Source organism: Apis cerana, linkage group LG9 (genome assembly GCF_029169275.1).
Source record: "Apis cerana isolate GH-2021 linkage group LG9, AcerK_1.0, whole genome shotgun sequence".
NCBI lineage: Eukaryota > Metazoa > Arthropoda > Insecta > Hymenoptera > Apidae > Apis > Apis cerana.
In genome coordinates this window covers 5,931,430-5,942,998 of record NC_083860.1, presented here as the reverse complement: position 1 = coordinate 5,942,998, position 11,569 = coordinate 5,931,430, and the positions used below count along the sequence as shown (strand labels likewise).

Genomic DNA, 11,569 nt, shown 5'->3' with positions numbered 1-11,569 from the left:
TTGCATCTATCTTCTATTTTCCAAATAACTCGTAAAATATATGTTTAACCCTTCAACAAAATGACTCCTTCAACATTACCAATAAGAAGTAATAATGGCTTAAATATTTTCTTCCAATTAATCTATCATTTAATCGAAGAAAAAAAAGAATATATTTTTATACTTAACAGTACTTTATTGTTGACATTATTACACGTTATTATAAATCTATCATCTTGACACGTATAATACTTACTAAATCTACAGAGACAAGTGTTAACGATAACCTATAACTAAACATACATTATAGCATCGGTACTTATTTTAGTAAAGGAACAAACAGACGTACCGCATTACTTTCGTCACAATATCTTAACACACGACAGCTCAGAGTCGAGACGAGATTATTAAAATATACACCGTTCGAATAATAATCCTGAATCATTTCTCAGAACTATCCCTATCTTTCTCTCTTCTCCCATTTTCTTTTTCTCTTCTTTGTTTCTTTTTTTCTCTTTCTCTCTCTCTCTTTCTCTCTCTCTTTCTCTCTCTCTCTCTCTCTCTCTTTTTTACACAAAAAAATGAACAACACTCGCGATCGCATATATTTATATAATACATTTAATTTAACTTAATATTAAAAATCTCTACAGTTCTAAGTCGATCAGCCGTGAATTTATGCAAGTATAAAAGACTATCAAGTTTATATATCATTTTGTACCCAAACATTCGACATTAAGGTTTAGAATCGGTGTTTTTTCATCGGTTCCATCCGATGATTATTATTATGCATTTCTTTCATCTGACGCAGATCGAACGGAATCTATGAAATCTCGTGGAATTTCCGCTCGTGCTTGCTGAATGCTTAACCCTCTGCAACGTTATATGATTTGTGTATACACTTTTGTGCTTTTAGCAAAATACAATACATGAAATTTTCAATAAAAATTTCAAAGTTTTTTTCTTAAAAATTACATCAAGTCTCTGTGCTGGGTTATTTCCCTACTATATGATATTATTTTATTCCGTGATTTTTTTTTCTTTTTTATTTTGATGCTCGAACAATTCAAAAATTCTGAAAAAAAATGTTGATCGTATATTAATATTATTTAATGAAATTTTTATTCGCGTGCATTACTATAAAGAGTTAATGAAGCAGTAAAATCAGAGTATAATTCGATAAAGATCACAATTAGACAGCCAAAAAGATATTATAATCAATTAGACATTTTGAATCTCGATTACAGAGGATTAAAGCATTTACAATGGAATACTTTCTCAATGAAAAAAAATTTTTCCAATAATTGCTAAAGAATTTTACTGGAATGCGTGTACAAAAAATTTGGACTTTAAATCTCTGATAATTGGAGAAATTTAAATCGAACGTGTTGAAATGCAAAAATAAGATTTTATTTATCGCGGAATTATGCAATGGAAGATAATGAATTTGTTACAAGGGAAGGCATTCTGTATTTCTTTCATTTTTTTTTTTATTCTTCTTGTATTCGTTATTTTCGATTTCGACACGTCGAAGATTTATTTTTCTAAAATAAGCCGCCATTCCTCTGTTAGACAATAATTTTCGTTATCGTGACGTGCATTATTCACATCTTGAAAACACATTTGTGCCGATTATGTAATCAGTAGTTCTATATAAACGAGAACGATAACGAAAATAACTGCAAATTCTGGTTGCCTTGAAGCGAATAGAAAACACGAACATCTTGTTGGTTCTAGTTTAACGCGTCACGTGCCGTCCAGGTCACACGTACTCCATTTTTATTCAGCAGTGAAAAGGATTTTTCGAGTATTTTATGAGTATTCCACGTTGAAACGAAACATGAGAAAAATACGTGACGATATAAAGAATATTGATAAAATGATATTTCTGTAATTGAGTATTCTTGTATTGAATAAGTTCCTCGAGTACTTTCGAATTCTCGAATAATAATTTCTAAGTGAGGATTTTGGATTTAACAATTACTTGAATATTATTTTTCAATATTTTTAAATATTTAAGAATATCGTTTTTGGATATTTTTAAGTATTTTTTAATATTATTGAGTATTATTGAGTATTTGAATAGCTTTGAATATCTTTTAATATTAGTTGTAAATATTATGGGATACAATATTATTAAATTTTGGACTGTGCACTTGGATACTTTATTATCGAGTGTATTTTAAATATTTTTGAATAATATTTTTAAATCTTTCCTATCATTCATAAGTAAAACTGAGTTTGTTCAAGTACTTAAGTATCTTTCAATACCATTGAGTCTCGTTTCTAATCACTCTTGAAGTACTAATCAAATATCAATTTTTCCAATTTTGCCGTATAATCTTTTAAAAACTTATATTACATAATTTTTAATTTTTTCAATTACAAAATGATTTTCTATTTTCCACGGCACCAAACGCGTTAAATAATAATGCAAACATATTAATAAAAAAAATTATTCGAATTATTCACCCGCATTCCAAAAGTTAAAACACGTAGCAATATATTTTTATGAAACATTTTTTATCTTTCTCTCTCTTTTTTTTTTTCATTCAACGAAAATTAGATCCGACCCGATTCGTTGCACAAACAATAGCAATAACTCTTATCTAGCAATTGTACAATACGAGGAAAATTCACTAGCGGCTTATGTGTATCTGTACATGTGTGGATTGACACACATATATTCGTCATGGATGCGTATCTTCACAGGGATTAATTGTAAATTATTCCATTCTCTCTTCTCGTAGATCCCTGCACATATGTGTATACACGCTTGAAAACGCTCAGAATAGACTCGAATGCTGTGTCCGTGTTAAAAGTCGTCGACGAGCTTCGTCAGACTTTCGTTTCGCATTTTTTTTTTTTTATTTCTCATTTACGTGTAATTGTGCTCTTTTTTTCTTTTTTTTTTCTTTTTTTTCTTTCTTCTTTTTTTTTTTTTTGAGATCTTTTATCGAGTTCGAAACAGAAAAACGAGAAAAAATTTTTTTAAAATATTTATGCCCGTTATGATTGCAAAATTAAAATTACAATCTGTAATAATATCAATTGACTTAATAAATAGAAAAAAAATTTGATAATACTAACAATATGATGTTAACATTCAAACAAAATTACAAATTGTTATGTATTTTCTTGATCTGCAAAATCTTTGATTTTACACGATATAATTAATTCTCAAAATTAAAATTTTATTACCCATTATCGAAATTGAGATTACTTTATACACATTTCAAGATATCAATAATAAAATCATAATTCAGAATCATTTCAACAACTAAACCAGTCGTAAAAGAAGAAATATACAAACGATAAAAATAACATAATAAAAAGATCAACTCCATCAAGCCATTTAAAACCTCAAAACGTCAAAGCGCGAAGTACACTAGAACTAATCTTTTAATTACTAAATTGATGGAAAATAAATGGCTGAATAAATTATATCGTAAAGATAATTACTTTTACTATTTTTGACATCGATTATTTTTTAATCATAAAAGACAAACTTTGTAAAATGTTACTTACGATAAAAAATTTTCCTATATTTCTCTCTTTCCTCTTCGTTTCTATTCTCAATCAAGAACGATGAATGATTTTTCCATTTTTCCAAATTAACCATTCCAAATTTCCCAACGATCTAAAAACGATCTCGAACAATACATCAAATCGATCGTTCCAAAATTTCACCGCTCAATCGTAGAAGTCCATCGTAAATAACCATCGTAAATAAATAAAACAAGGAAACAAAATGGATTCCATTGCAAGCTCGCGCCATTCGTCTTCAACGATATTTCAAGTCCAGCAAATTTCGTGAGGCGAAACGAACGAAAACCAATAAGACGAAATATCCTGTTGCAAGATCATCCATTCACGCGTATCCCTTTCCCTCCCTATCAAAACCCTATCCCTCCCCCCTCCCCATACGTATACGCGTTCCGATATCGTGGAACCCGAATGTTCTTATGTTTTTTTTCTTTCTTTCTTTCTTTCTTTCTTTTTTTTTTTTTTTTAATCTTTTTCCACGTACGTCTATGTACACTGAAACGTCTACTTGACCGAAAATCCGGCCGAGCTTTACATTAAATCCGATGAAGAGAACTGACCTCCCCTTCTCCATCGTTTCTCCGCCACCCTCTCTGTCCCTTTCACTCGCGCGCATTCTCTCCTTTCCTCTCACTCGCAAACAATAGAAAGCTGAGCAAAGATTTGTTCTGGATGTGTGTGTACGTGCGTGTGTCTCTATGCGTGTATAAATTTGCGTACATGTACGTAAATTGTGTGTGCGTGCGTGCCTGTATATTTACAGTGGCGAATATATTAATCGATCGTTTACAAAACGAGGCAACACGCGCAAAAAAGCTCTGTTCCTTTCTTTGCTAAGAATGGAAGAAACATAACGTGGGGGGAGGGGGAGGGATTGGAAAAATTATTAAGTTCGATTCGTCGAGAGGAATCGATCGTTGGAGATGATAGCGGCTAAGGATGATCAGTTCGACACAGCGAAGGGTTGCTTTTTTTTCTTCTTCTTCTTCTTCTCCTTCTTTTTCCTCTTCTTCTCCCTCTTCTTCCTCTTCTCGTACTTAAACCCAACCACTACACTATTGCACTACACCTTTTTACAATTACCCGACTCCTCGTCGCGTCTCTTTTCTTCTCCTTTTCTCCTCCTCCTCCTCCGTTTCTCCGTCGTTCTATACACTTAATCGAAGAATCGAAATTCCTTTGGGCGCGCTCCATCGCCCCTATCCTTTCCATCGTTCTTCCTCAAACTAGTCACTCCCTCTTTCTTTTCTTCTCCTTTCCCCTCTGGATGATTTTCACCCGTACGTTTCAACCTCCCTCGTTCACCTCCCTCATCTTTCTCCCTTCGATTCGATCCTTTCCATCTCCTCTCTCTTCTCATCTCGGATCCTCCGAAAAAAAAAAGAAGAAAAGGTCTTCGAACCTCTTTCCTCGTTCGTTTGGAAAAACCGAGGTTCCCCCAGTTTTCTCTTTCCCCTTTCTCGACGCAAGACATCCCCCGGAAGGAAATCCGCAACAGGATCCTCTAAACCAGGGGGGAGAAGGCCGACGCCTGGCTCCTGATCTCCCTGTGCTCCGACGGGCTTAGATCCAGCAGACCGCCGCAGTTCTGCTCGTTGGCCGCCTGTTTACCTATCAGAGCGTCGATGCTGAAGTTCCTCTTCTTCTCTGCCGGCGGATGTCCGCTCGGTATCGCGGTGGTCCTCGTCGGGGCGGGATCGATCTGCCTGATCGGGGGCGCGGTGATCGGCACAGGTTTGTACAACGGTGGCGGTGGCTCCAGGAAGCCGCCGAGCTTCAGTGCCTCCAAGGTCGAGGGCGAGAAGTCGAGCAGGGGGAGGCCGGGCGGCGGGGACAGGTACGCGGCGCTCGGGTAGGCGAGTGCCCCGGGATGACCGCCACCCCCGCCAGGACAGGGCCCCCGGTCCCCGCAGATGGCGAACGTGGCCATGATCGCTCTGTCTCTGAGCACGTAGTGCGGCGGAGGCCTCTTGTACCTCTTCCTTCGGCGCAGGAAGCTCCCGTTGTCGAACATGTCCTCGGCCAGCGGGTCCAACGTCCAGTAATTACCCTTGCCCGGGTTGCCCGGCTCCCTCGGTATCTTGATGAAGCAGTCGTTCAGCGACAAGTTGTGTCTGATCGAGTTCTGCCATGCGGGGAACTTGTCGTGGTAGTAGGGGAATCGGGACATGATGAACTCGCATATCCCGCTCAACGTCAGCTTCTTCTGGGGCGATTGGAGGATAGCCATCGTGATCAGGGCTATGTAGGAGTAAGGGGGCTTGATCAGGGACGAGGACATCTTGTCGTTCCCGTACGAGGATGGAGCCTGGCCGGACGCGTTCCCCTTTTGCTGCCCGTTCCCGCCCGACATCATCGAGTAGCTCTTCTTGCTGCGACTCCCCCCACGGTTACGGGAGGACGTGGTGGTCGGTGGAACGGGCGAGCTTGGTATTATGGGGCTGGACGACGACTGGGACGGCGACAGGTCGTTCTTGTCCAAACTCACCGGGTCCACGATCATGCTGCTGCTGTCGGAATCTCGGTCGCTGTCCGCGCACCCGTCGCACGACAGGTTCGACATCATCATCCCACGCGGTTCCATCGTGATCGCTTCACGGGCACATCTCCACGCACATTCGATCTCTTCTCGAGCCTCTCGGTTTCTTCAAATTCCTCCTCATTCCGATGTATCCATTCCGCCCTCGCCAATGTAATGCGTTCGTCTCTCGATTATCGACAAGGAGGAGGGTGTTAATCGAAATTGAGGTTGAACGTTTGAGAGGAACGGAACGAGGTTGCACGAGAAGCGTGCTCGTCTTCCGACATTATTTTCACGAGGCAACTGTCACGAGCGCACGAACACTCCGCGCGAATTCCCTCGCTATCTTGCGCTAATAGTTTTGTTTCCACAACGATAACGAGGGTTTTTTTTCTTCCCCTTCTTTTTCTTCTTCTTCTTCTTCTTCTTCTTCTTCTTTTCCTTCGCTCGTTCCGTCACTCGACGAGGCCTGTATCTCAAGGATGACGGCTCGCGGTGACGCACTCCACTTTATCGCCAACAATCACCTCTCTCTTACGGAATCTTGATTAATCATCACGATTTCCCCTCATGCTCTCTTATCGATCACTCCCTCCTCCTGCGATCTATCTGTCTATCGTTAACAATCTACGATCGTTGATTAAACTCGCTTCTTCTTCTTCCCTCCCTCCCCCCTCCGAAACAACCTTTCGTTCCCCGTAAACGAGAAAGAAAAAGAACGAAAAGAAAAAGGAGAAGAGGAAAAAATACACTGTCCACACTGTCGAGAAGCAATCACGATGAAAATAAAACGAAGCGTCGAGTTATTTAATCCCATCCGAACGATATATCATTATTCCCTTTTTTTCCACGCGAGCAAGAAGGAACAATCTTCCCGAAATCTTCCCGCACCAAAATACGTGATCAACGGTGTCAAGTCCATGGGGGTCGCGGTTTCTCGCGGCCGGCCTACCCCGCTGTAAGTAAAGCTTACGGGAATGCGTGGTGTCGAGAGCTTACGCGAGGCGCGATTCGCGAGTGCCCGGCAGCTCCCGCGCCGTTGATGGACCGTCTACGAGGCGAGATCGTGGGCCGAATTGATTCAGCCCCAAGTTGACTGCTTTCGTCCTAACATGGGCGGACCGATGGGCGGGCATTTCGAGCCACCCCTCGCGCGCCAAGGGTACGTACGAAGGGGTGGCTGCGTCTCCCTGCTTCCCCCCTCCACCCGGTGTTCCGGCCGGATCCACCGCGCGGTACGCTTCCTCCTCAGGAGGGAGGAAGAGGAGTCGTTGTCGTCACCGCGAAAGCGGAGGAGAAAGGCCCGGAGGGGACGTCGGAGTTAGGAAAATAGCGGGATAGATAAAGGGACTTTGAGAGGAGAGGAGCTCGGGTAGGGAGGGGAGGGGATGGAGGGGAAGGGCGAAATTGTAACACTCGACGGGGGCTGCTTTGCTTTGAGCGGCACGGCAAAAGGACCAGGCGTTACGTGCTAATAGAACCTATGCAGACGGCGCGGGGGGGAGGGAGGGAGGGAGGGGAGGGGGAGATCTGTTCGATACCCGGAATGTATCTCGTCCACCTGTGCGCAATTTCCTGTGTCTTCGGCCTTGTTGCCTTTGCTGGGGATTATGGGGATTTGGAATATATTTTGGCTGGAAGGAGGATATAGAGGGACGTATTTCCTTTTCAAACGAATTTCGGAGGAGGAGGAATTATTTTTGGATTAGTTTCGGGAATATTGTTGGATCGATGCGGTAATAGATGTAAGACGAGATTGTGGAAGATTGATTGAAAATTAAAAGTAAGTAAAATTCGAAAATTCCCTGGCCGATCGCAAGACTTTGGAAAATATTCGTTCCGAAACGAGAAAGGGAAAGATTCGGAAAAAGGAAGAAGTTGGCGCGAGGGGTGATCAAAATTGACACCGCTTGTGCAGATCGCGAGGTTTAAGGTCCTTGGATTTGCAGCCTCGAAATGGAGAACGATCGGATCCCCGTAGTATCGCCAACAGAGCGAGCCGAGCTGCACGCATCACGAGTTAACTTCCCTCAGGCAGCTCAAATAGAATCTGTATTACGCCGCGATGGTACATAGAGAGTTGGACGAGGACAGAAACTGCGGGAACGTATTGGATCGGAGGAGGATGGCATCGATAGTCGAGAGAGCGAGCGAGACAGAGGGCACGATAGACACGGACCACGACAAAGGTGAGAAGGAGAGGGTGCAGGGTGGCGGCAGAGAGGTTGAGCGAAAGAGGGAGAGGGAGAAAGAGAGAGAGAGAGAGAGAGGGAGAGAGAATGAACGATGGATATCTGTCGGTGTTGAACGAAGAGGATCGACACGGGGTCGAAACGAGGGGGACAAAGACGGGTAGAGAATGGCACAGACGTATGCGTTATCTACCTGAGCGCACTATCGGTTCACAGAGCCGAGCAGAGAGCGAATATTGTGTTTACCCATACGCACGGCTTTGCGATGCAAATAATCTGGTATTATTGCACTTACTCCGCGTACCGGCGAGGTTCTTCCGTGACTGGCACAGCTTCCAACCCTTCTTTCCTTCCACGCCATCCCTTGGCCTCGAGTATTTATTTGCGCGATACACGCGCGTTATATACGTATCCACGAGTCGTATCGAGGAGCCGGTGTATCCTGTTATTGCTGCTTTTTCCTCGAGTCTCGATTATTTACGGCAAAACGTTTTTCAGAATCTGTATCGATGAACCAAGCTCATTGGATATTGCTTTGCTTTTCGAGGGTTGCCGGTTCTTTTCGTGCCCGTTTGTTTGGATAATCGACGATCTTCCAACGATTTTGAGAAAGTTAAAATTCATTTTTACAGGAGAAATCATTCGAGTAGAATTTTTATTATTGTATCGTGATAAAGTATTTCGAGTTGGAATGAAAATATGAAACGTAAAATAAGTGGAAAAGAATATTGCGTCGTCAGACATGCCGTAGAATTAGGCTCTCTACAATGTGAATACAGAATTTTTTAAAAATAAAACTGTTTGTGGATTTGTAACGTTAATTGTAAAATTGTTTTATTTTCGCTTATATATACGTACTTGGTTTTTGAATATATTTGGAACCAGCTATATCATTGTCCAAAAAAGAAAATCAATTTTTGTACAATCGATTCGAATATTTCGCCATTTTTTTTCATTTTCATTTAGTCATACGAAAATTCTTCCAATACAAAAATGTATTAAATTTACTCGTTAAAAATAATCACTGCATAAAATAACTTCAAATAAATTCGTCAACGTAGAAATTCTCTTTGCGTCTATTATATATCATCCGGGATAGTGAATCACAGACACCTCCTGTTTATCGTCGAGCACCTCCAAGATTCCCTCGACTGCTCGAGGAGAAAAGTATCGTTGCCACGAAAGAGGAAGGTACCTCTTCCTTTTTTTTTTTCGTGTCTTCCGCTGATTCAGCGATTACCACATTAATCTCAAGATCCCGTCAGGTTAGGCTAGGTCGACGGACAGAGGAAGAGACGACCGGCATACCCGGCCATAGAAAACCCTTAGGCGTTCGCCATTCACTTCGCGACGGATTGCGGATTCCACGAGTTCCACTATTCGATTCGATTGCTTCTTATCCATCGGCTCTCGCTCGCTCTCTCACGCCACGCGTATTTACCTCTACTGATTTCTTCCCTCTCGATCTCCTTTCTGGTAAATCTGTCGAGGGTGTCCCTTCGACTTATTGCAACCCCACTTTTTCTTCCTCCTACAAAACTCTTAAATGATTTTGTTGGTTGATCGAATACCAATAGATGATTCTAACGAACCAATTCTTTTTTTTTTTTTTTTAATTTTGTCAAAGTGAAAGATAGATTTTATATTTTTCATAAAAAAAAAAAAAAAATACAAAAGAAGCTTAGAAAATTCCCTTGAAACTTTATAAACTTCGCTTTCGACAAACAACCCCCGAAATCTTTCTCCACAACCACCACAATAATCTCGTGCTCTCGTCAACCTCAACTTTGAAGAACAAAGCTCTCGCTCTTAAAGATTCCATCAAAGTGTAAAACGTCGCGTGATCGATCTCAAGGAAAAGAACCACAAGTAGTCGAGCCGTGAGATTCGAAGGAACGGTCTACAGACGCCAACAAGCGGCCAAAAGATACCCGAGCGAATCTGAGAAAAAAAAAAGAAAAGAAAAGAATAAAGGTAAAGGAAGAGAAACGGTATATAAAAAAAAAGAAGGGCGGAGTCGGTAAAACGAGAGCGATGAAAGTGTTTATGGGCAAAGGAGAAGAAAAAGAGAGAGAGAGAGGGAGAGGGGGAGGAAGGGAGAGGGAGAAAAGGGACTGGCCGCTTTGGATGACTCGTCGACTTTCGACGAAAAGCCGGCAAGATTATGCCGCCATCTTGGATGTTGGTAAATATCTCGTGGCAGAAGAGGCTGTCGAGTAAGGGATCCCGGAGAGAGTATGGGCGGAGAAGTAAAGCTGCCGCTCTACCACTACTACCAGAATTTCATCCTTGCCAAGGTAACGGTAGTTGCGCTGTAATCGTTGCAACTGGAAGACGAGATGGAGAGAGGGAAGACGTGGCAAGGAAGCGAGAAAAGAATCGGAGAAGAAGCGAAGGAGAGGAGGAGAGGGAGAAAATGTGGAAGGAGACCACGGTTAGTTCGTGTTGGTGGTGAAAAAGGGGGAGGAAGAGGAGAGAAAGGAAAGAAGAAGAAGAAGAAGAAGAAGAAGAAGAAGAAAAAGAAGATGGTCGCTTCCTCTTTCTTTGCTGGTGGAGGGGGCTGGGTAAGGGTGAAGGGATATAAAAAAAAAAAGGTAAAGAAGTGCGAGAGGTCTTCGGCACAGAAGGCGAATATCCCCCCGCTACAAAGAATACTGTCGGCTTTGCACCTTTTTCCAAGACACCGTTTTCCCGCCAGTAACTCTCTGCCTTTTTTTTCTTTTTTCTTTCTTTTTTTTTTTTTTTTTCCTCCCCCATCCCCTTACGTCTACCCCCTTACGTCGTTCCTTTTTACCACGTCGTGCTCACCACCTCGAGAACACCACTCCTACGAGCCTCTGATCCTCTCTCTGTTTCGCGACAAGCCTCCTTCGTTCTTACTTTCCTCCCCTCTATCCATCCTTCTCTCCCTCTTTACATTCTTACCCCTTTTATAGTTCGCCTCTCCCCTCTCGCAACTCGTCTCCTTTTTGCTTCTCTCTTTCTTGCGTTTTCTTCTTTTTCTTTTTCTTCATTCTCTCTTTCTCTCTCTTTCTCTCTCTCTCTGTGTACTCCTTTTTTCGGTCGGTCCGTCCGTTCTCGTGTACGCGGTTAAAGAGAACAGCCATTTACTTACGCGATTCAGAGACGGCAAACTGAAGTTTCCTCCCACTCTTGTGAAAGAAGCACGGATTTTCTCTTTCTCTTCGGGCAACCGTAATCCCGGAATATTCCACCGCGATGGGGGAGGAGTTTTACAGGAGATGGAAACGTGTTTCGTATACAATTTCCTTGGACGCTCGTTAGGAGAAGGTTCTCTTATAAAGAAAAAGGGAGACCTGTTTCTGGGGTA

The 11,569-nt window shown here is 41.9% G+C and overlaps 1 protein-coding gene across 1 annotated transcript; it reads right to left on the bottom strand.

The window, feature by feature from the left end:
* Positions 1–4,523: 4,523 nt before the first annotated feature.
* LOC107993350 (forkhead box protein D3) lies at positions 4,524–7,139 on the bottom strand. The gene has a single exon (XM_017049741.3). It carries the CDS (start codon positions 6,107–6,109, stop codon positions 5,030–5,032), a length of 1,080 nt encoding a protein of 359 aa, XP_016905230.1. The 5' UTR covers positions 6,110–7,139; the 3' UTR covers positions 4,524–5,029.
* Between the last annotated feature and the right edge of the window lie 4,430 nt (positions 7,140–11,569).